The sequence below is a fragment of the Histomonas meleagridis genome (genome assembly GCF_020186115.1).
Source record: "Histomonas meleagridis strain 2922-C6/04-10x chromosome Unknown contig_20, whole genome shotgun sequence".
Lineage (NCBI taxonomy): Eukaryota > Parabasalia > Tritrichomonadida > Dientamoebidae > Histomonas > Histomonas meleagridis.
In genome coordinates, this window is record NW_027150805.1 from 2,007,627 (window position 1) to 2,027,053 (window position 19,427).

Consider the following 19,427-nt stretch of genomic DNA (forward strand, 5'->3'; position numbering starts at 1 on the left):
ATGAGCGCTGTTTCCGATCTTCTTCTCAAGAAAGGAAATCTTTCTTCTGTATGGATTGCAGGAACAATGAAAGACAAGCTTGGAAAAAAAGTAATTCTTCAAACTGATATTACTTCTGTTGCAAATCAAATTATGGATAATGTTCAAATAAATTTGGTTCTAAGGGTTAGTGGTATGCTTCTTAAAGGTCTTGTTGTTGTTTATTCCAAAAAAACTCAATACATGCTTGTAGATTGCGAAGAAATAATTTCCAAGATCATGCAATCATTTAAACCCGATGCAGTTAACTTACCATCTAACAAGCGTATTACTTTAGATGCAGCTACAGTTCCTCTTGGTAAAGAGGTACCAAAAACAGAAACAATTGATCTTGATCAATGGATCATTGCACAAAATCCAGAGCAAACATTTTCAATTCAAGCCATTCCAATTGAGTTTTCAGTATCTGATAGCTCACAAACCTTAACTCAACTTTCTGATTCAGGATATTCTTCATCATCAGTTCAATCTTCACAAATATTCCAAAGTGACCATGATTTTGGGGAATCACCCATTCAACTCCAACCAATAGAGAAGATGCCATCTGCACCCCTAGTTCCTGAATGGGTAGATCTTCCCGAATCAGAATATGAGGCGCCACCACAGCTTGATTTTGACGACACCTCAACCACAGAAGTCGAAGAAGAGAAAACACGAGCTCGAATTGTTGATAGTTCCATTGATCTTCCTGACAAGAAGACAACACAAAGGAAGCGAGTGAGGAGTTCCGTTGCATCTCATCGCCGTGTTATACTTCCACAAAACGAAGAACTTGAAAATCTATTTGAAATTGCTAAGCAACAATTTGTTAAGCCACCAATAAAGGAACCCGAAAGTGATGATTTCCAAGGATTTGGAGGTTTAAGCGACGACGACATTGAAATCGAGCGAACGAGAGACGCCGAAATCCCAATGCCAATACCGGAAGACATTGATGAATCAAGTCGGCCAAGTCTTTCTGGCTCCGACATTGAGTTTGAGCCAAGAAGATCAAGTCTAAGCGGAATAACGACGCCAAGTTTCGGCGGCGAAAAACATACGTTTAATTTAGAATCGCCTTTCCCGAACTTTAAATTTGCTGTTGAAGCAACGCCTCGAAAATCCGTCGAAGATTCGATTACAAATAATACGATTAAAACACTTAACAAGTTGAGAAAGGCTATGGGCGATTCAGAAAGTATAACTTTCGATAAGGCTTTCGGAGGATCGTCAAGACATGGAGCTGCATATGCGTTTTACCAAATGCTTGTATTGGGATCGACGGGCGCAATCAAAATCAATCAGGAAGAGCCATACGGACAAATTGAAATAATTCCTGGAGAAAGATTTAAGCGTTGAACTAATGAGAAATTGTGAATTGTCCAATAAACTTCATTTTCATTTATAATATTATTATGTGGTCTTTACAAATTATTGGATACAATCCATTCTAATATTATAAAAAATTGTTTCGCTTAATATGAATTAATTATCATTTCTTTCTTATTTTAACAAAACAATGAATTTTTTTTGTATTATTAACATTTTTGTAGATTACGCCTTTAAATATGTAATCGAATTTAAAAAAAAAATCACATTTTAATAAACTTATTACATCATTGTTATGAGTATTCAAATGATGTCAATTACATTAAACAAATTTAACTCAATTTCTAAACTAAATTCGGGGATTATAATTATCATAAATAAGACTTTCTCTTTCTTCCTATTAATGATTATTTTTATTATAAAAAAAATATTTTAGAAATGATAAAGAGAAAAGTATACAAATTTATAGTAATTCTAATTTGAAATTTTTTATTTATTCAATATTTTGCAAGTTTCGTTTGATGCCATCGAGTGTTTCTTCAATGTTTTGACACTGAGTACTGATCCACTGTAGGGAATGTAAGTGGCAATTTGCGATCTGAGTGACTTTGTCGATGTTTGATGATGCTTCTTTCTGTCTTTGTCCGTCTGTCTGCTCAACAATTTCCTTAAGTTGATTCTCCATATGGTGATACTTTTCGCCGAGCTCGTGTGCAAGTCTATACAATTGTTGCCTTGGATTTGTGTTTGATTCAACTTTGTTCTTGATCTTGTCTTGAAGAGTTCTGATGAAGGCATCTTGCTCTTGAAGAAGTGCTTCGGTTGACTGATAAAGCTCTTTTTGTGCTCCCTCAATGGTTTTAATTTGCTGCTCAAGATGTTGCATAAGAGCTAAACATTCAAATATTGAGCGGTCCCACCTGGCAATCTGCTTAGCTTGAGTGAGAAATTGGTTTGATTGTTGGTTGAGTTGTGCTTCAAATTGATCAAGCATATCTTTGACTGTTTTATCTTTAAGTTCTGGTGGAAAATTCACTTCTTCAGGTGGTTTTTGAGCTGTAGTAGTACTACCAAAGCCACCAAAGGTGCCAGTGCTACCAAAGCTACCAAAGGTACCAGTGCTACCAAAGGTACCAGTGCCTGTAGATTTACCAGCACTATTTGATGCTTGTGATGAGCCTGAAGGCTTATTTTGTGATGTACTTTGAAAGAAACTTGAACCGCCGAAAAGATTGTTAGTCATGTATTTGGTCCTAAGGATCTATTTTGACAATGTTTGTCAAATTTTTGCACGAATTTCTATTATTTATTATAAAAAGTGCTTCGAAAGAGGTCTATCTCCAAATTAGGCCTATCAACTTTATATTTATCTAATAACTTTCCATGTAATAATTTTCTGTTTATCAAAACCAATTACCACTAAACTTCAGAGAAGGGCAAATCTAATATTATAGAGAATATAAACCCAAAATCATGAGTTATTCAGGAAACATAGAAAGTATTTTTTCATATCGCTTTTTTATATCGATGAAAATCTCGATGAACAAAAAAGTTATATATAAACTCTTTTATTGCCACATGAAATTCTGAAAATATGGCAAGCACGCATGCAAAAAAATGGCAACTCTATTGGAGTGATTACGATAATAACCGTTCCGATAGAGTATTTTGTAGTCACTTTTATAAAAAGTATATTGCCATTTTTTGGATGCGTGCTTGCCATATTTTCAGAATTTCATGTGGCAATAAAAGAGCTTAATATTTTCTTAATATTACCGAAAAAGAATACGATCCCGGACACGAAAATGTGTCCATCGGCAGGAAATTTATGTACAAAAATAACCGCCATTTATGAATAAAGGTTTACACTAATTTTACAATCCCTTAAAATTATCAAAAAGTTACGAATCAACTTCACATATATGTAAAGTATTCATATATGGCAAGAGATTTTGAAAATGGCAATATGGCACTAGTGCCCGGTTGAAGTATATTTAAAAATTAAAAAGAAATCTATAAAAGGGTAAGTTGATTGACAGTGTCTTGACTGCACCCACCCCTAAGGGATCATTTTTTCTCAACATAGTTTCTTTAATACAATACATTTTGTGATCATACATGATCTAAGCTTAAAGTTTATTAACAGATTTTGGATAAAGATAAATCCGTTTTAAAAATTAAAGACGTTAAGTAAAGTTGACTACCTCTTCACATAGAACATCTGTCTACGTTATTATAATATTTTTATTGCTTTTATGAAATTTAGTTGATTTAAAGCTTGTTTAAACGAGGAACATCAAAAAATTTCAAGTTAATTTTTAGATGAAACATTTTTTTTAAATAGTTGAAGTATTACTTTTTTGAAAAAATATGATACAAAAATTTCCCACCAAAATACAAAGTGCACAAAGAAATAAAAACAAGAAGCGCAATTTTGAACACACCAAAGTAAGTTGGGTCATCAGTTATTGAAGAGAGAAATTGTCTACTTTTTGACGTAAGATCCGATGATTTAAACAAGCTAGAACGTAATGACTCAAGTTCTGCATTATCGTTGCTTAATGTTTGATCCACATTCCGTGTCATTCCAAGTAATTGACTAGTTTTTTCTCTAAGAGCATCAAGCATTACTTCATTTCCACTAGCAATAGCATCCGCTGCTGCAGTGTCATCTCTGTATGGAGAACTACCACCAAACCCTTGTTGATTGTTATTTCTTTTCATGTTCATAAATTGGTCAATTGCTAGCTCAAGATTTTCAAACGTTCTCCACTTTTTAAAGAATTTTTACTTTTCTTGTGGATAAAACTCATACTTATATGAGTTATATCCCATTTTGAGATTTTAATAGAGTTAAGTTATTTTGATAGTAAAAAATGATAATCAAATTTATCTAATTTTTTATTATAATAAATACAATTACAATATGGCCATATTAAATTTCTTCTAATAGTCAGTACAAGTTGTTTTTTTTCAAATCTATATGTTTCTTTTGTTATTAACAAAAGCTATGGATAAAGGTTCGCTGAAGTCATTAGTTTATTTTTGCTCACAAAAATCTTGACAGTTTTGGAGGGGATTGGAAAAAAATTGCCATAGAAACGTTTACACATAATCTCACTCAAAAAATGAAATTTGAATAAACACAGAATACCAAACAAAGGCTCTTTACTTGTGTCAAATAACATGGACAAATACAGACGACAGCTAAGGGAACAAAATCCAATTGATTGGAACTCTGTTAATAAAGCATGGATCGAACTAATGAATGTAAAAATCAATATCCAGTTTCAACAATTTTTCGATGAAATTGTTAACCAATATCTTAAATCCCCACATAACTTTCTTTCTCATATCAAAAAAGCACAAACTTTCCCTGCTAAAATTCCTGATGATTTTTTGTCACTTGATATCATGACTCGGTCTCTTCATTTTTTCTCATATTTCAAATTTATCTTTAACTTCGATAAGCTAGAAAAATTTGTATGCCAGACAAATTTTGAACCTTCACATTTTAATGAGCATTTTGGGAAACAAACAGATCTCTTATTTAGTTCAATTACTCATTTATATGTCAAAATGACAACTTCATTAGATCAATCACTCTTTTGTAAATATGTTGTTAAGACAGTACGTGTATTTTCCAAGCTTTTAGTTCCAGATGGTTATCGTCAATTAACTTCGAAAAATTTCAAACTTAAATATATCTATATGTCACCTATTTTATACACACGAGATCAAAACACCAAAGTCCCTAGTTACTGTTGTATTAACGAGCAGGGTGATTTTGTTATTCTTGATAATTCACCAGATAATAATCAACTTGACAAATTCAATCAAACAGTCTATACAGGCATGATGGAAGATGAGAAGCTTTTATTCTACAAAGATGACAACAATCCTGTTATTGAACTTATATTTCCAACCAGTGATAATGCGTCAGATGCGTTTATCTTTTCACTTACACCACCAGAACCCGGCTTTATGGAGCTCATAAGTTTCCTTCATTCTTTCCAAGCATTTAAGAACAAGAAGTTACTCAATAGTGAATTTCCCTCACAACTTCCCAAAATATTCAAAACTGAAATCCAAAAGTGCATTGAATCCTCATCGATGGAACTTTTGTTTTATGCCTTTTCGATATCGCAAAAGAACACCAAGATCAATGAACGGAACATCAAATTCTTTATTTCTGCTTTAGGTGATAAATTGATGCCCTTTATTCGAGCCCTTTTACATATGAATTGGTGTGAAGAACCATTTGGAGGGCATATTATACTACGACATGATTCACCATTATCATCATTATTACGTATGTTATTAAAGTTTTATTGTGAAGATTATATCAAATATATGATGACTGAAATCAAGAAGATCATTGATGAATCCGATGAATTTATTCATGAAATGCCAATCTCAAATGAAGAAGATGCAATGACATTTATCCAAAAAGTGTTTTATCGAGAAATTGATACTTTATTCGATTCGGTGGATACAAAAATGTCATCATTATTAAGGAGTGTAATTAGAGCTGTCTTTATACGAACTGCCGGATTTTATATCAATCAACATGCGCCTTATTTAACTATACCTAATTTGATGTTATTACGTTATATTCTTCCTCCAATTACAACTACTATTACGTTGTCTTATCAATCAGGTTCAAAGTCTCAAGCAATATCGAAACTTGCTTCTTCTTCATTTTTATCATTGTTTTATCGTAATGGTTGGACATCTGATCCATTCTTATCGAAGTATAGTAAATATATGGAGAAGTATTATCAAAAATCAGTCGAATTTGCTATACATGTAATCGATTGTCATGATTATCAATTCGATAATCCAAAAATTTATTTGGATGATCAATGGGATATGATCGATTTGTTATCAGACGCTGCTGATAACTTGATCTTTAATGATATGAAAAGCCCAAATAAAATATTGGATACACATATTTATAGCATATCAATAATGCAAATGATTGAAGAATACGCATATGATTTTTCAATTGTTCCGAAATAAACAATTCAATTATTTGAACTTTTTGTGTAGGGATTTTGACATCAAAACTCTGATGTTATAATTAAATTTTTTTATTGTATGGACTTAAAAAGTATTAACAATTTGCCAAAACGATTCCAAAATGTATTCCCTTATGATACTTTTAATAAGATGCAATCAAAGGCTTTCGATATAATAATGAATGATGATTCAAACGTTTTATTATGTGCTCCAACTGGCTGCGGGAAAACTGTAATCGCAGAATTGGCATTCGTTAGATCAATGATTCAACATGAAAAACATTGTTTAATGTTATATGTTTCTCCATTAAGATCTTTATGTCAAGAAAAAGTTAGAAGTTGGCAACCGAGATTTGAAAAATGTGGATTAGTAGTACAAGAATATACTGGAGATAGTTCTGTTACATTTCCTTCTTCTTTAGTTACAGATACATTATTATGTACAACTCCCGAGAAATTAGATTTAGCTACAAGAAGTTGGAACAAGAAAATTGAAGTATTTTTTAACTTATCATTACTTGTAGTAGATGAAATTCATATGTTAGGAGATCCAAGAGGTGCAGTATTAGAAGCGATTATCTCAAGAATTTTATTTATCAGTGATAGAAACAATGAATTATATCAAAACCCACCAATTAGAATAGTAGCATTATCAGCGACAGTCCCAAATTATGAAGATGTCGCACAATGGTTAAGAGTTCCATTTAAGAATTTAGAGAAAACTATATTTAATGATGATGTCCGTGAAACAAAATTACATGTTAAAGTCTTTGGTTATAATTCTGCATCAAATGATTGGATGTTTGAAAACACATTAACTCCACGTGTTTCATCAATCATTAAACAATATTCAGATAACAAACCAGTGATCATATTTTGTTGCACAAGGAAAAGTTGTGAAAAAACAGCAGCAAAACTTGTAGCTGATTTTCATATGAAAACAAATATCAATGAATCATGTGTTAACGATAAGAAATTAGCAGAATATTTAAAATGTGGAGTCGGATTTCATACCGCAGGTTTATCGAATAGTGATAGAACAATTGTAGAACAATTATTTTTAAGAGGTACAATAAAATTTATTTGTACAACTTCAACACTTGCACAAGGAATTAATTTACCAGCACATTTAGTAATAATTAAAGGAACAAAACATTATAATGAAAATGAATTACAAGAATATAATTCATCACAAATATTACAAATGGCAGGTAGAGCAGGAAGACCTCAATTTCATGATGAAGGAATTTGTGTAATTATGACTGAGAAAAAGAACATCAAAAAATATGAAAGTGTTGTTAATAATACAATGTCAATTGAAAGTTCCTTATTAAATAATCTTGCAGAACATTTGAATGCTGAAATTGCATTAAATTTCATTAATGATCAATCAGATGCTATAACATGGTTAACATCTACTTATATGTATATTCGAGTACAAAAAAATCCACTTTATTATCATTTAAATGATTCTTCTAAAGTTCATGAGTTCTTACAACAACTTTGTATGAAACATTTAAATTTATTATATAAAAATAAATTCATTAATATGAATCAAGACGGTGTTATTCAACCATTACAAGTCGGAATTTTATGTTCACAATTTGGGTTAATGATTAATACAATGATACATTTTAATAAAGCAGATAAATTAGAAAGTTTATCTGACGTTTTAACTTTATTATCTTCAGCAAGTGAATTTTTGGATTTCATTGTTAGACAAGAAGAAAAACATAAATTACGTGTAATGAGTGTAAATCCATTGTTAAGATTTGGTATTCATTCAAGTGATGATTCGAATTTCTTTACACCTGAAACTAAAGTATTTCTTTTAATTGATACGATACTTTCACAAGGTAAAATCGATGATTGGAGTTTGTCACAAGAGTTTTCACGTATTAAAAGGACAGCTGAACGTTTACTTTCCTGTTTATTTCAATTACAAATATATAAAAAGAGTTTCATTGGTACAGAAAACACATTAATTTTATCGAAATGCATTACTAAACAAATGTGGGAAAATAATACAACAAAACAAATACAACAAATCAAAAAAATTGGTGATGTTTATTCTAAGAAATTACAAGCTGGAGGATTTGAAAATATCAATGACTTAAGAACAATTCAATCATATCAAATCGAAAAATTAACAAACCATAGATTTGGATGGGGTATACCAATTATCGAAGAAATAGCACAAATTCCAAACTATGTAATTTCGATACAAACAGATGAACGACCTGATGAATTATGTATAAACATTAGGAACTTAAGTGAAAAAGATCCAACGTCACCTTTCCATAAAGCACATATTTTAGTAGGAAGTGATAAAGATGATCAATTAATTGCATATTATCCTATTAACCATGTTGTTGGACATTTACATTCTACTTTTAGAGTTGAAATTCCAAAAGGTTTTACTTCATCCGATATAATTGTAAAATGTATTGACTCTGAATTCCTTGGAATTGATATTGACTCAAGGAATTTAAACAAAGATAATGATAAATATATTCAACAAACAGTTAAAAAACAATCATCAAAACCTAATGTTAGTGGTCAACAACGTATTGATGTACTTTTACCGGAATTATTGGCAAACAATTCCAAAGATGAAATTGTATGGGAAATGAAACCTATCGAACAATCAGAAGATAAAACAGAAATCGACTCTGACTTTTGGGATAATTTAGAATTTGATGATTCAGATCAAATTTAATAATTCCAATAATCTTTGATGAAAAAGTTGAATATTATTATTGTTGAAACTTAAAGAGCTTAAAAACATTATAAACCTTTGAAGAATTTCTTTCAATGTAAAAATGTTAATTCTTTTAATTGGAACAAAACCATTTTCATAATAATATTCATCATCAAAAGTATTATTTAATATGTTTTTATTTGTTAAATTTAATATTATATCAAAATAATTTTCAATTTGTTCATTAGTTAAATACTGATAAATTATTGGAAATATTAACAAAATTTCTTGTGGTGCTTCAGATGAATTAAATAATGAATCAATAAAATTATGGAAATTATTTCCCATTTTATTTATTAATAACTCAGGAAACGAAACAAAATACATAAATATTAGTTCACTCAAATTGGCAAAAAGATTTGGTTCTTCATTATTGAACAATTCAATAATTTTAGTAATAATTAAGTCATATAATTCAAATTGTACTTTTAAATTCTTTAATATTGTCGCAATTAAAAATCCGGTGTCTTTAATAGAGAAATTATTAACCAAATAAAGGAAAAAATTAAAGTCAATTTGAATTTGATTCTGACTTTTCAAAATAATATTTGAAAACAAAACCATTGTATTCTCAAATGAAATCGGTGACATTTTATCTAAAATTGGTATTAACATTTGAAAAGAAACATTCATTTCATCAAAGTAAATCGGTGAATAATAAGAAGAAACACAAAGTAATTCAATAATTGAACTCATTAAAATTTCATTTGAAATTCTAAGCAATTGAATAGAGTTCACAAATATTTCTTTACAAACCGTAAATTCATTTGAATTCGGTAAACTTACTATTAAAACTAAAAGTGTATGAACAATTGAAGAAATATTTACTTCTGGTTCAACTTCATTATAGTAAAATAACATATTAAATGACGAGCCAATTAGTTCGGAACTAATTTGTATGAATTGACTTAAGAAATATTTTTCATTAAGAAAATATATTATTATGTCCATAAATTGTGGAATTGCATATTTTTGTGAAACTTTAATAATTCTTTCGATAGAGTTTCTTAAGTTTATATTGTTCCGAATGAATTCTTTAGTCTTTTCATTAGTTATTGATGGAAGTAATTTACATAGACATAAAGTTAAAAAATATTGAACAATTTCATCGTTTTCACTATTTAATAATTCAAAGCATTTCATAACATGTAAACAATTTGGTTCCCAATGACATTCATATTGTAAAATCAGTAAAATTCCAGAGTTTACAATTGAATTGTCTTTGATACAACCGAAAATATGTTCACAAAAAGTCTGCTCAATTTCAATTGGAATTGATCTGAAAAGTGCCGATACAAACAGAAAAATTGAATACATTGAATTTGGGTTTGTTTCCATTTTCAGTTGATTTGTTAATTGTTGGAATAATGATAATGAAACTGAAGGATATAAATTAGAAATTGCTTCTAAACATCGAAAAGCTGAAGCACGCGGATCATCAATTGGTGACATTGAGTCAATATGATATTCACAAATAAATTGATTCGGATCTTCGATTTTTTCGGTAATAGCAAAGAATCGCCAAAAGATTCCAATTAAAGATGATTCGAAATGACTTAAAAATATTTTGTTTTTGGATGAAACTGAAAATAATTTGAAGAATTTGATTGCAATTTTTGGGATATTTAAATAAGGGAAAATGTTTTGGACAAAAGTAATAATTATATTTGCATCAATTGGATAACTTCCGACAATTTCACTGTAAATTGATATCATTTTGTTGAGGAATTGTGGGACTTGTAACGAATTAACAAATTGTAAAATCATTAAAACCGATTCCTCATTTAACACTATAAACTTAAGAATGAATTTGATGACGCTGAGTAAAATGTTTAATACGTCAAAATTCGATTCGATGTTTAACTTTTGAATTATCACTTGGAAAATCATTTGCAGAAATTCGGTGTTAATGAATTCCTTTTGTTGATGCAAATAACATTTTAATAATATAATTCCGGAAATTTGATGAATTTCTTTGAGTATTATTTGCTCCCAATTAACACATGTTTTCGTTTGCTCAATGATTTCATCTATTAAATAAATAACGATTTTGATGTTGTTTGAGTTTGTTTTCATAAAAATTATTGGTAAGTTTTGGAGTATAAATTCTTTGATTTCATTTGATAATAATTTTTCCCATTTGTTTTTGATAACAAGCCTCAACTGTATCAACGCCATATTTTTGATGTTTTCTTCTATCAAATCCATTTGTAAAATTTGGAATAATTGTAAATAAAAATCAATTGTTAACGATACCGTATTTAAGAATGAATCAATTTGTTGTAGCAAAGCATTATCATTTGTTGAGTACGCTTGCTTAAAAATGTTTACTAAGTCCATTTACCAAAGCATTTAAAACGACATTTTTATTTTGACACAAATGAATTGCCAGAAAATGTTTTGAGAGAAAATACCCAAATGTTGAGTTCTTCCGATTTCTCGGATTTCCTCTTTGATGACGAGACAGAAACAGATACATTTGTAAAGGAGACTCTAGTTCCAACAAAAAAGTCAAAAAGAAAACTAATTACTTTTTCTCATACTGATATGATTTTACTTTTAATTTTATCTTTCTTTTCATTTTGGACACGCCATTTTGTACTTCAATTCCCTGATAAGCCAATTTTGTTCGAAACAAAATATGGAGAATTTTTAAATAATTATGTCAAAGGGAATTTTTTTATTAGTGATAATCCGCCATTAGGAACTTTATTTATGTATTTTTGCTCAATATTTATACAATATAATGGTAATATTAATTTCAAATCGAAATATCAAAATGTTGATTTCATAAGTCTTCGACAAATCAATGCTCTTTTCTCTACGTTTTGTCCACCACTACTTTTTATATCAATGAAATTAATTACGCATAAAACGTTGTCATGTTTAACGCTCTCTTTGCTCATTATGCTTGATAACGCAATGATTGTCACTGGACGTAACATTTCATACGAAGGAATTTATCATTTTTTTATTTCATTATTCATATTAACGAATTTAATTTTTCACAAACAAATTTCTAATTCCATAAATTGGTGGATTGCATATGTTATTAATTGTATTATATTTTCAATTTGCGTTTCCATTAAATTTGTAACAATTTCATTATTTCCATTTATATTTATATTTAATATTTGCGAATCCAAAAATATCATTAAAAAAAGAACAATAATTCAACTTTGTGTCTTATTACAAATATTAATATTTATACTATTTATTTCTTATGTTACACATTTATCTTTATTAACATATTACACAGAAAGTGTTTCACTTCTTCCAAAACGTTTCCAAACTTCGTTCATTAATAAAACATCGGATAATCAACAATGGAAAGTAAGGACAGAGAATCAATCATTAATACTAAATGTAATCTCATTATGTCACATAAGACAAAATAATTTGGAGTTTAAACAATATAAATCGAAATGGTACAAATGGCCTTTCGCATTAGCTAAAGGATTATTAATGTTTAAACACGATAAAGTGAAAATTATATGCAAACAAAATGTTTTTAATGTGTTTTGTGGTACGATATCTGTGATAATATGCATAATTAAAAGGAAAATGAATTACACAACATGTTTTGCAATTTGTTATTTGTTTGTTCTAATTGCACACGCATTTGTTGCTCAAACATTTGTATTCGATTATGCTGTCCCAAACTTATTCGCATTAATTACATTCATTTCTTTGATAGAAAATGAATTATCTCATAAAAGGAAAATCCAAAAATTAATAATGGCAATTGTTCAAGTTGTTTCTGTTTTGATTTTCTTGTTTTCTCTTAATGAAATTTATGGAATTTGATTTCGGAGAACGTTAAAATCGTTGATGTGAATGCGACCGTTAACGATTTTTGGAAAACATTTAAAAAAAAGAAGCCACAGACACAAGTGACAGAATTCCATGCTGTAGTTTACTTGGTTGCATATTTGCTGATTCTTTTCAGCTGTTGTGCGAGTTGTGGGTTGTGATTTTGAACATGCTTGATGAAATCATCCAACAAATCCTTTTGTTGCATGAAAAGATGTTGTTTCTCGATGAATCTGAACTGCGCCTGATCTCTTACATATTGATCTGAACGATCAATTTCTTCAAAAATAAGACTGAAGATAGTAACGTTCTTGAGTTCAAGTTGTTGCTTTATCATAAGCTTAGAGCCATCGAAAACTGCATGGAACGATGTGCGATTTGATGATATATTTTTGAGAACATTGATGAAGTTACTTAGAAATGTTGCCATTGTCTCTGTCTTACGAAGATGTTGAGATTTTTTGAATGACGCAAATGTATCTGCCGAAATTATACATCGAGAAAGATAATAGATATCATCTTCTCTTGTAAGTTCAATGTGAATTTCACTCATTTCACCATCAGTTGGAGTAATAGAAATTTTGATACCAAGTTGGATATCTTTTCCATTTTCTTCAACTGTAATTTGGTTCATTGAATCTATGAACATAAAATCTTCTTTTAGTTTGGGATGAATAAATGAATTTATTGTTTCTGCAGTACTCATAGAAAGTGTTATTTCTTCTTCTTCCCCAAAGTTTGATTGACTTTCTTCAGATACTGACTCCATCAGTTCAAATGCCGATGCTTTTCAGTTCACATGTCGCTAAATCAATAAACGTCCGCCATAAAATATTTGTGTTAATATTTGGCCGACCAATATATCCAAAATCCTTAAAATGTCTGATCAAGATTTACCAGAAGATCTTGAAGAATTAAAGATACTTGCAAGCCAAGGGAATGGAAAAGCAATGCTGTTTTGTGCTTTCCAATATGAAAGTCAATTTGATTATGAAAATGCAAATCTTTATTATAAAATGGGTGCTGAAAGTGGCTTTGCAGATGCACAATTTTTCCACGCATTCCGTCTCGAAAATGGTATTAATGTTGAAAAAGACATTTTTGAAGCTAACAAATATTATAAATTATCTGCAGATCAAGGAAACAAAGATGCTCAAATGCATTACGCTATGAATCTCCAAGAAGGCTGTGGTGTTCCACAAGATGAAGAAGCTGCTAAGATGTATTTAGCAATGGCTAAAGATCCAAATACCAAAATTCCAAAACCTTCTGAGCAACTTCCAGCTGACTTTGGTTCGCAACTTCTTTTAGCTGAACAAGGGAATGCCAATGCTATGTTATTAGTTGCCTTTCATTATGAGCAAGAAAATGATTTTGTTAAATCAGCCGAATACTTTAAGAAAAGTGCTGACGCTGGTAACCCGGATGCCCAATTTTGTTATTCCCTTAAGCTTGAGAATGGAATTGGTGTTACTCAAGATCAAGCAGAAGCCTCACGATATCTTCAAATGAGCATACAAAACGGAAATGAAGAAGCCAAAGATTATTACAATCTTCGCAATACTCAAAAACAACCAGCACAACCCTCAAATCCAATGGATTCACTTCCAAAGGATTATAAGCAACTTAAGAAAGAAGCTGACAAAGGAAATACGTATGCACAACTTCGCTGCGGCATTCTCCTTGACAGCAGCGGTCGTTATGAAGAAGCGAATCAAATGTTTAAGTTAAGTGCCGATAACGGAAATCCAAATGCGCAATTTTTATATGGAATGCGACTTGAGTTTGGAGTTAACATTCTTCCCGATGTGCCAATGGCGAATTTGTATTACAGAAAAAGCGCTTTGCAAGGTAACGAAGATGCGATGTTCCGATTTGCAATGAACTTAGAAAATGGAAATGGAGTCAAAGCGAATCCTTCAGAGGCAAATAAGTTCTATAGAATGAGCGCTGATAAAGGGCACAAAGATGCAATGGTGGCGCTGTCAAAGAACTTAAAGACAGGAAATGGAATAGAGAAGAACGAGAAACTGGCGGACGAGCTATTGAAGAAAGCATATGCATCATAAATATTAACTTTATTTGTAATTCTTTTTGAAACGTTTTCTTTATGGTTAATGTTTCATTTGCAAATTTTTATCAATAATTATTTGAAGGAATGTGGCTACATACACATACCAAAATTAATATAAGATTTTGTCTAATTAATGTCCTCGAAGTATGTCAATATTTCTAAATCATTATGTTTATATTAAGAATAATAACACGTTTTTATATATTGGCAATTAAATAGAAAAATATATCAATTATAGAAACATTAGATACATAATAAAAAGTTAATTTTGTTTTATAAAATGATTTTTATTTTAAATGCAATGTAATATTTGCTTTTATTTAAATAGGTTTTTTAGAAATATAGTATAATATTTATATATTCTAATAACTTACTAAAGAAAATATTATTATTTATTCATAAACAAATATTTAAATATTTATAAAAATATCATATTATTATTGGAATTAATATTTATGAGATTATTATCATAAATAATACATCACATGTTTAACATTTGTATTAAAAGAAATGAAGATATAAATATGTTTTACTAAAAGAATATACTCATTTAAAACACCGAAATTCTGCTGTTATTTATGTTGAAGAAAACATTATGAAAATGTCAATAAATCAAAATGTTTATTTTCACTGTTTTTCGATATCTTTAGCGTATTGTATTTCGAAATTATAATTTTGCTTTTGCTGCGGCACTCTGTACGGGGCTACTGTTTCCTTATTATACGCCATCCACTTCTGTACTTTCAATAACTTCTGTTGGTGCTGTTCTTCTTTTCTTACCTTTGGATCCGCTGCTCCGAATTTTCCATATTTTTCGTACACTTCGTCGACTTTATCTTTCACAGCCTCTACATCTTTCTCAGTATACTTTGCAACGCGCGGCCTCCACATTCCTTTCTTGAATCCCTGTCGACTTTCCTTCAACACTAAAGTGCCGTCGAGTAAGTACACTGAGAATCCGCCCGATGTCGATCCGCCACTTCTACTTGCTGTGAACATTACGAATGCTCCACTTGGGTCCCATTCCAAAGATTCGATGCCATCGATTTCGAGTGACTTTATAATACCTGCGTTAGGTGACATATCATAAAATTGCACAATAGAACTTCTGTGTTCTATATCATGTGCGATTGCAAAACGACCAAATGGTGAATAAACTATTTCGCTACATGCAGCTGTGAACACTGCTAATCGTGTGATACTTGTAGTTATTTCATATAAATGAATAAGTTTTCCTTGGCTTGTCTCAATGATGACTGCGATTCGTCGTTCTTTTGGATCCCATGAACAGCTTTGGATAGAGCCGACTTTCTTGATGTCAAGCATGTTAAATGTTCCGACTTTATTTGGATTTTCTAAGTCAAAGATTGCAAGTGATGATTGCATTGTACCTTTCACTGGTGTATCAATAACTACTGCACATAACGCTTTGTTTGGATGCCAAAATGCTTCGACTTCGGTAGCATTATATGACGCATGAGTATGAACCTGCTTCCCATCTGTAGTGGAATAAAAGGCAATACGTGGAGGTGATGCTTCACGTGAATTACGGAATGTAAAAACAAATGGCGATGAAACACTTGGCGTAAATGTATCAATGTCACTACTTAAAACTTTAGGTTCTTTAAATGCGGGAGCTGAAAACGTTCGAAGTTCTTTGTTAACAAGTGTTAGAACACATGAGCCATGACCAAATGAAATGTTATTGTAGTCGGCTTTATGAAGAGGGAAACGAAAGACGCGTGATGATTTCAATATATCATATATTGATGCACCATGTGGAGAATAGATGTTATCAAGTTCGTTGCCTTGAGGTAAGGCTTTGCAAAGAAGAAATCGACCACATGGAGAGATTATATAATCTTTGAGATTTTGATATTGAATTGATGAAAAATGAATCCAGTTTTCGCCAGTGTAAAACTTAAGAACATCACCAGATTTGCCAATAAGGAAGGAACCATCTGAAGAGAATTTGATGTCATCAAGAGATTGAAGATGATTTGGAAGATCAATTTGTGTGAGACTAGCATCTTTAGGATTGAACCAACAGGCATGTGGGAGTTTGTTGGTTAGATAAACAATTTGATCATAAAGCCTTTCATCAACAAGATACCATGAAAAATGTTGAACTTTGTGTTCACATGGTTGAACCGTAAGTGGCACTGGCTTGTCTGTTCCTTTGAGATATTTTTCAAATGTTTCACAGCTCATAAATCGAACACGGGTTTTGGCATCAAAAACTGCATGATCAGCCCCTACAATTAGAGAATGCGCTTGAGAAGGCCCATTTTCTCCTTGACACTTGATAAAAGCAATTCCTGTAGATTGACCATCTTTTGCAGGAAGTTCAATGTTATCAATTGTAAGTGTTGGAATAAATTTTATAAGAATTTTACTTAAAAAATATTTCTTGAATTTTTCGAAGTTAGATTCAGTCGTTTTAGGTAGGCCAATACATACAACAATATGGTTAAGTCTGCTCATTGGAATTCCTGAGTGGCCTAAACTTTGAGAATAAACCGTTGGCCTTGAAAAAAATGGAGCGCCTCGAAAACGTTAATTTGGAAAAGCAGCCGTTTAGTCAAATACGACGATAGGATCCAAATTTATCAGAAATTATTTGGACGGTTTTACAAAAGCTAAATTAAACAACGAGCAGATGTTTGACGATCCAAAAGGTTATCTCACCATCAAAAAATCATCTTTAATGACTTTTGTGACTGGAATCCTTTATGGTGCAAGTCTGATTTGGTCATTTGCCGTATCAATAAAATGGGTTTCTACATCTTTGGGTTATGAAGATGGTATTTGGTACTACGATTTTACCTATTACATAATAGCAGCATTATCTTTGGTTTCATTAGAAACTATATTTGCTTTTGTTACCTTACTTCTTTTATGCATTAAAAGTGCCATTTTAAAGGCTAGAAAGGTTTTAACATGGATAACAGCAGTAATTGGCATAGGGACAATGCTTGCTCACGCATTTGCAATCAAAGCTACACCAATAAGTGAATGCATCAGAATTTTAGAAGACATTCGAGGAACCACCTTTGACGTTAATGAATTACTGGGAGGATGTTTTGGGGCTCGCTCTGACAACGCAGGTATTTTGCCATTTTATCTGCTTTCTCATATCTTAATTCTTTATGTCATCTGTATAAATAATTACTTCGTGCCTGATACCAACGATGATGCCCAACAACTACCCTACGCAGGTCCTCCTCAGGTGCAACAACCAGATAATATCGCAATGCAAAAATCTGATCAACAATCATACACTCATCAACAAAACTACTACTAAAATTTTAGTAAACGTTTTTTCCATAGCTTTTGTGTCTAATAGAAAATATACATTACTTTTTTGTTTCAACAAAATTGATAAATCAATATTCAAATTGATTTACTAAAGTGGTTTCAGAAAGGTTTCCCACTTCAGTTTTTGAATATAAATCCGATGATTTTTCATTCATTCGGTTCTGTCGTTGGGAAACCTTTCTGCAACCACTTTAATTATGAAACTAATTAGAGGAATCGTATTTCTAGGGCATAACGGTCGTCTTAAACGGTCCCATCCGTGGTAAAAGCCCGCCGAAAATTGAAAAACCCGCCAATAATATAATCCCCGCCAAAATTGATATCACAAAACAATAATTTGAATCTCTAATATCATATACAGATAATCTTAAATTACAATGGATTCGTAATCGCGCTATTACTCTTCAAAATTTAGAGATAGAATATGTTTCACTTATGGGTGCATTTTTACCATTAACTATAACAGAAAGGATAAAACACTTTACAACATTTATTAAATCAATACAACAATGTTTTATATATGTTTAATCATAAATAAAGAACAAGATCCAACAAATTAATTATGATATTCCACCGATTATTGTAGAAGAATATAGTAATGTTGATGAAATCAAAACTCTTCGTGACGCGGTGCATTTTTTGGTATTCATACAATGGTATTATCATCCATGAAAAAGAATATTACCCTGATGCACAGAGAGATCACCCTTTTTTGTACGTTATACCAAAAATAACGTATTTTTTGATCATTTTTCTTCAATATCTCTAAATTACGAAATCATCCAAATGTGAAAATTTAACAAACAATTTTCCTCATTATTATGGATAATTTAACTCTGAAAGCTTACCAATTTATTAATATTAATATTTTTTTCTATGTAATAATAATAATTTTTATGTTTCTCACTTTCTAATGCAAATCAACGCTTTTATTTATTCTAAAAAATATTTATCATCTATAATCCTTTTCTTTGCCAAAGTTTCGGGCAAAAATAAAAAATTTATAATTATCAGATATTAAAGGAAGTTAAAACTCAATGGTTTTTTAAAATTATTTTTTGTTATTCTCATCATATACATAAAAGGGTAAAAA

General features: G+C 30.7%; 8 protein-coding genes across 8 annotated transcripts; 5 read left to right on the forward strand and 3 right to left on the reverse strand.

The window, feature by feature from the left end:
- Positions 1-1,377, forward strand: GO595_003166 (N terminus of Rad21; the record flags this gene model as incomplete). The annotated part of the gene is made up of 1 exon (XM_067916157.1): positions 1-1,377. The coding sequence occupies one exon, from the start codon at positions 1-3 to the stop codon at positions 1,375-1,377; it is 1,377 nt and encodes a 458-aa protein (XP_067776967.1).
- Positions 1,378-1,840: 463 nt separating this feature from the next.
- GO595_003167 (uncharacterized protein) lies at positions 1,841-2,590 on the reverse strand (the record flags this gene model as incomplete). Its single annotated transcript, XM_067916158.1, has 1 exon — positions 1,841-2,590. One exon carries the CDS (start codon positions 2,588-2,590, stop codon positions 1,841-1,843), a length of 750 nt encoding a protein of 249 aa, XP_067776968.1.
- A 2,468-nt stretch (positions 2,591-5,058) lies between these two features.
- On the forward strand, positions 5,059-6,369 carry GO595_003168 (uncharacterized protein; the record flags this gene model as incomplete). Its single annotated transcript, XM_067916159.1, has 1 exon — positions 5,059-6,369. The coding sequence occupies one exon, from the start codon at positions 5,059-5,061 to the stop codon at positions 6,367-6,369; it is 1,311 nt and encodes a 436-aa protein (XP_067776969.1).
- Positions 6,370-6,519: 150 nt separating this feature from the next.
- GO595_003169 (DEAD/DEAH box helicase family protein) lies at positions 6,520-9,087 on the forward strand (the record flags this gene model as incomplete). Its single annotated transcript, XM_067916160.1, has 1 exon — positions 6,520-9,087. The coding sequence occupies one exon, from the start codon at positions 6,520-6,522 to the stop codon at positions 9,085-9,087; it is 2,568 nt and encodes an 855-aa protein (XP_067776970.1).
- Positions 9,088-13,045: 3,958 nt separating this feature from the next.
- GO595_003170 (uncharacterized protein) lies at positions 13,046-13,711 on the reverse strand (the record flags this gene model as incomplete). The annotated part of the gene is made up of 1 exon (XM_067916161.1): positions 13,046-13,711. One exon carries the CDS (start codon positions 13,709-13,711, stop codon positions 13,046-13,048), a length of 666 nt encoding a protein of 221 aa, XP_067776971.1.
- Positions 13,712-13,820: 109 nt separating this feature from the next.
- GO595_003171 (sel1 repeat family protein) lies at positions 13,821-15,011 on the forward strand (the record flags this gene model as incomplete). Its single annotated transcript, XM_067916162.1, has 1 exon — positions 13,821-15,011. One exon carries the CDS (start codon positions 13,821-13,823, stop codon positions 15,009-15,011), a length of 1,191 nt encoding a protein of 396 aa, XP_067776972.1.
- A 632-nt stretch (positions 15,012-15,643) lies between these two features.
- GO595_003172 (Eukaryotic translation initiation factor 3 subunit B) lies at positions 15,644-17,500 on the reverse strand (the record flags this gene model as incomplete). The annotated part of the gene is made up of 1 exon (XM_067916163.1): positions 15,644-17,500. The coding sequence occupies one exon, from the start codon at positions 17,498-17,500 to the stop codon at positions 15,644-15,646; it is 1,857 nt and encodes a 618-aa protein (XP_067776973.1).
- Positions 17,501-17,675: 175 nt separating this feature from the next.
- On the forward strand, positions 17,676-18,320 carry GO595_003173 (uncharacterized protein; the record flags this gene model as incomplete). Its single annotated transcript, XM_067916164.1, has 1 exon — positions 17,676-18,320. One exon carries the CDS (start codon positions 17,676-17,678, stop codon positions 18,318-18,320), a length of 645 nt encoding a protein of 214 aa, XP_067776974.1.
- Between the last annotated feature and the right edge of the window lie 1,107 nt (positions 18,321-19,427).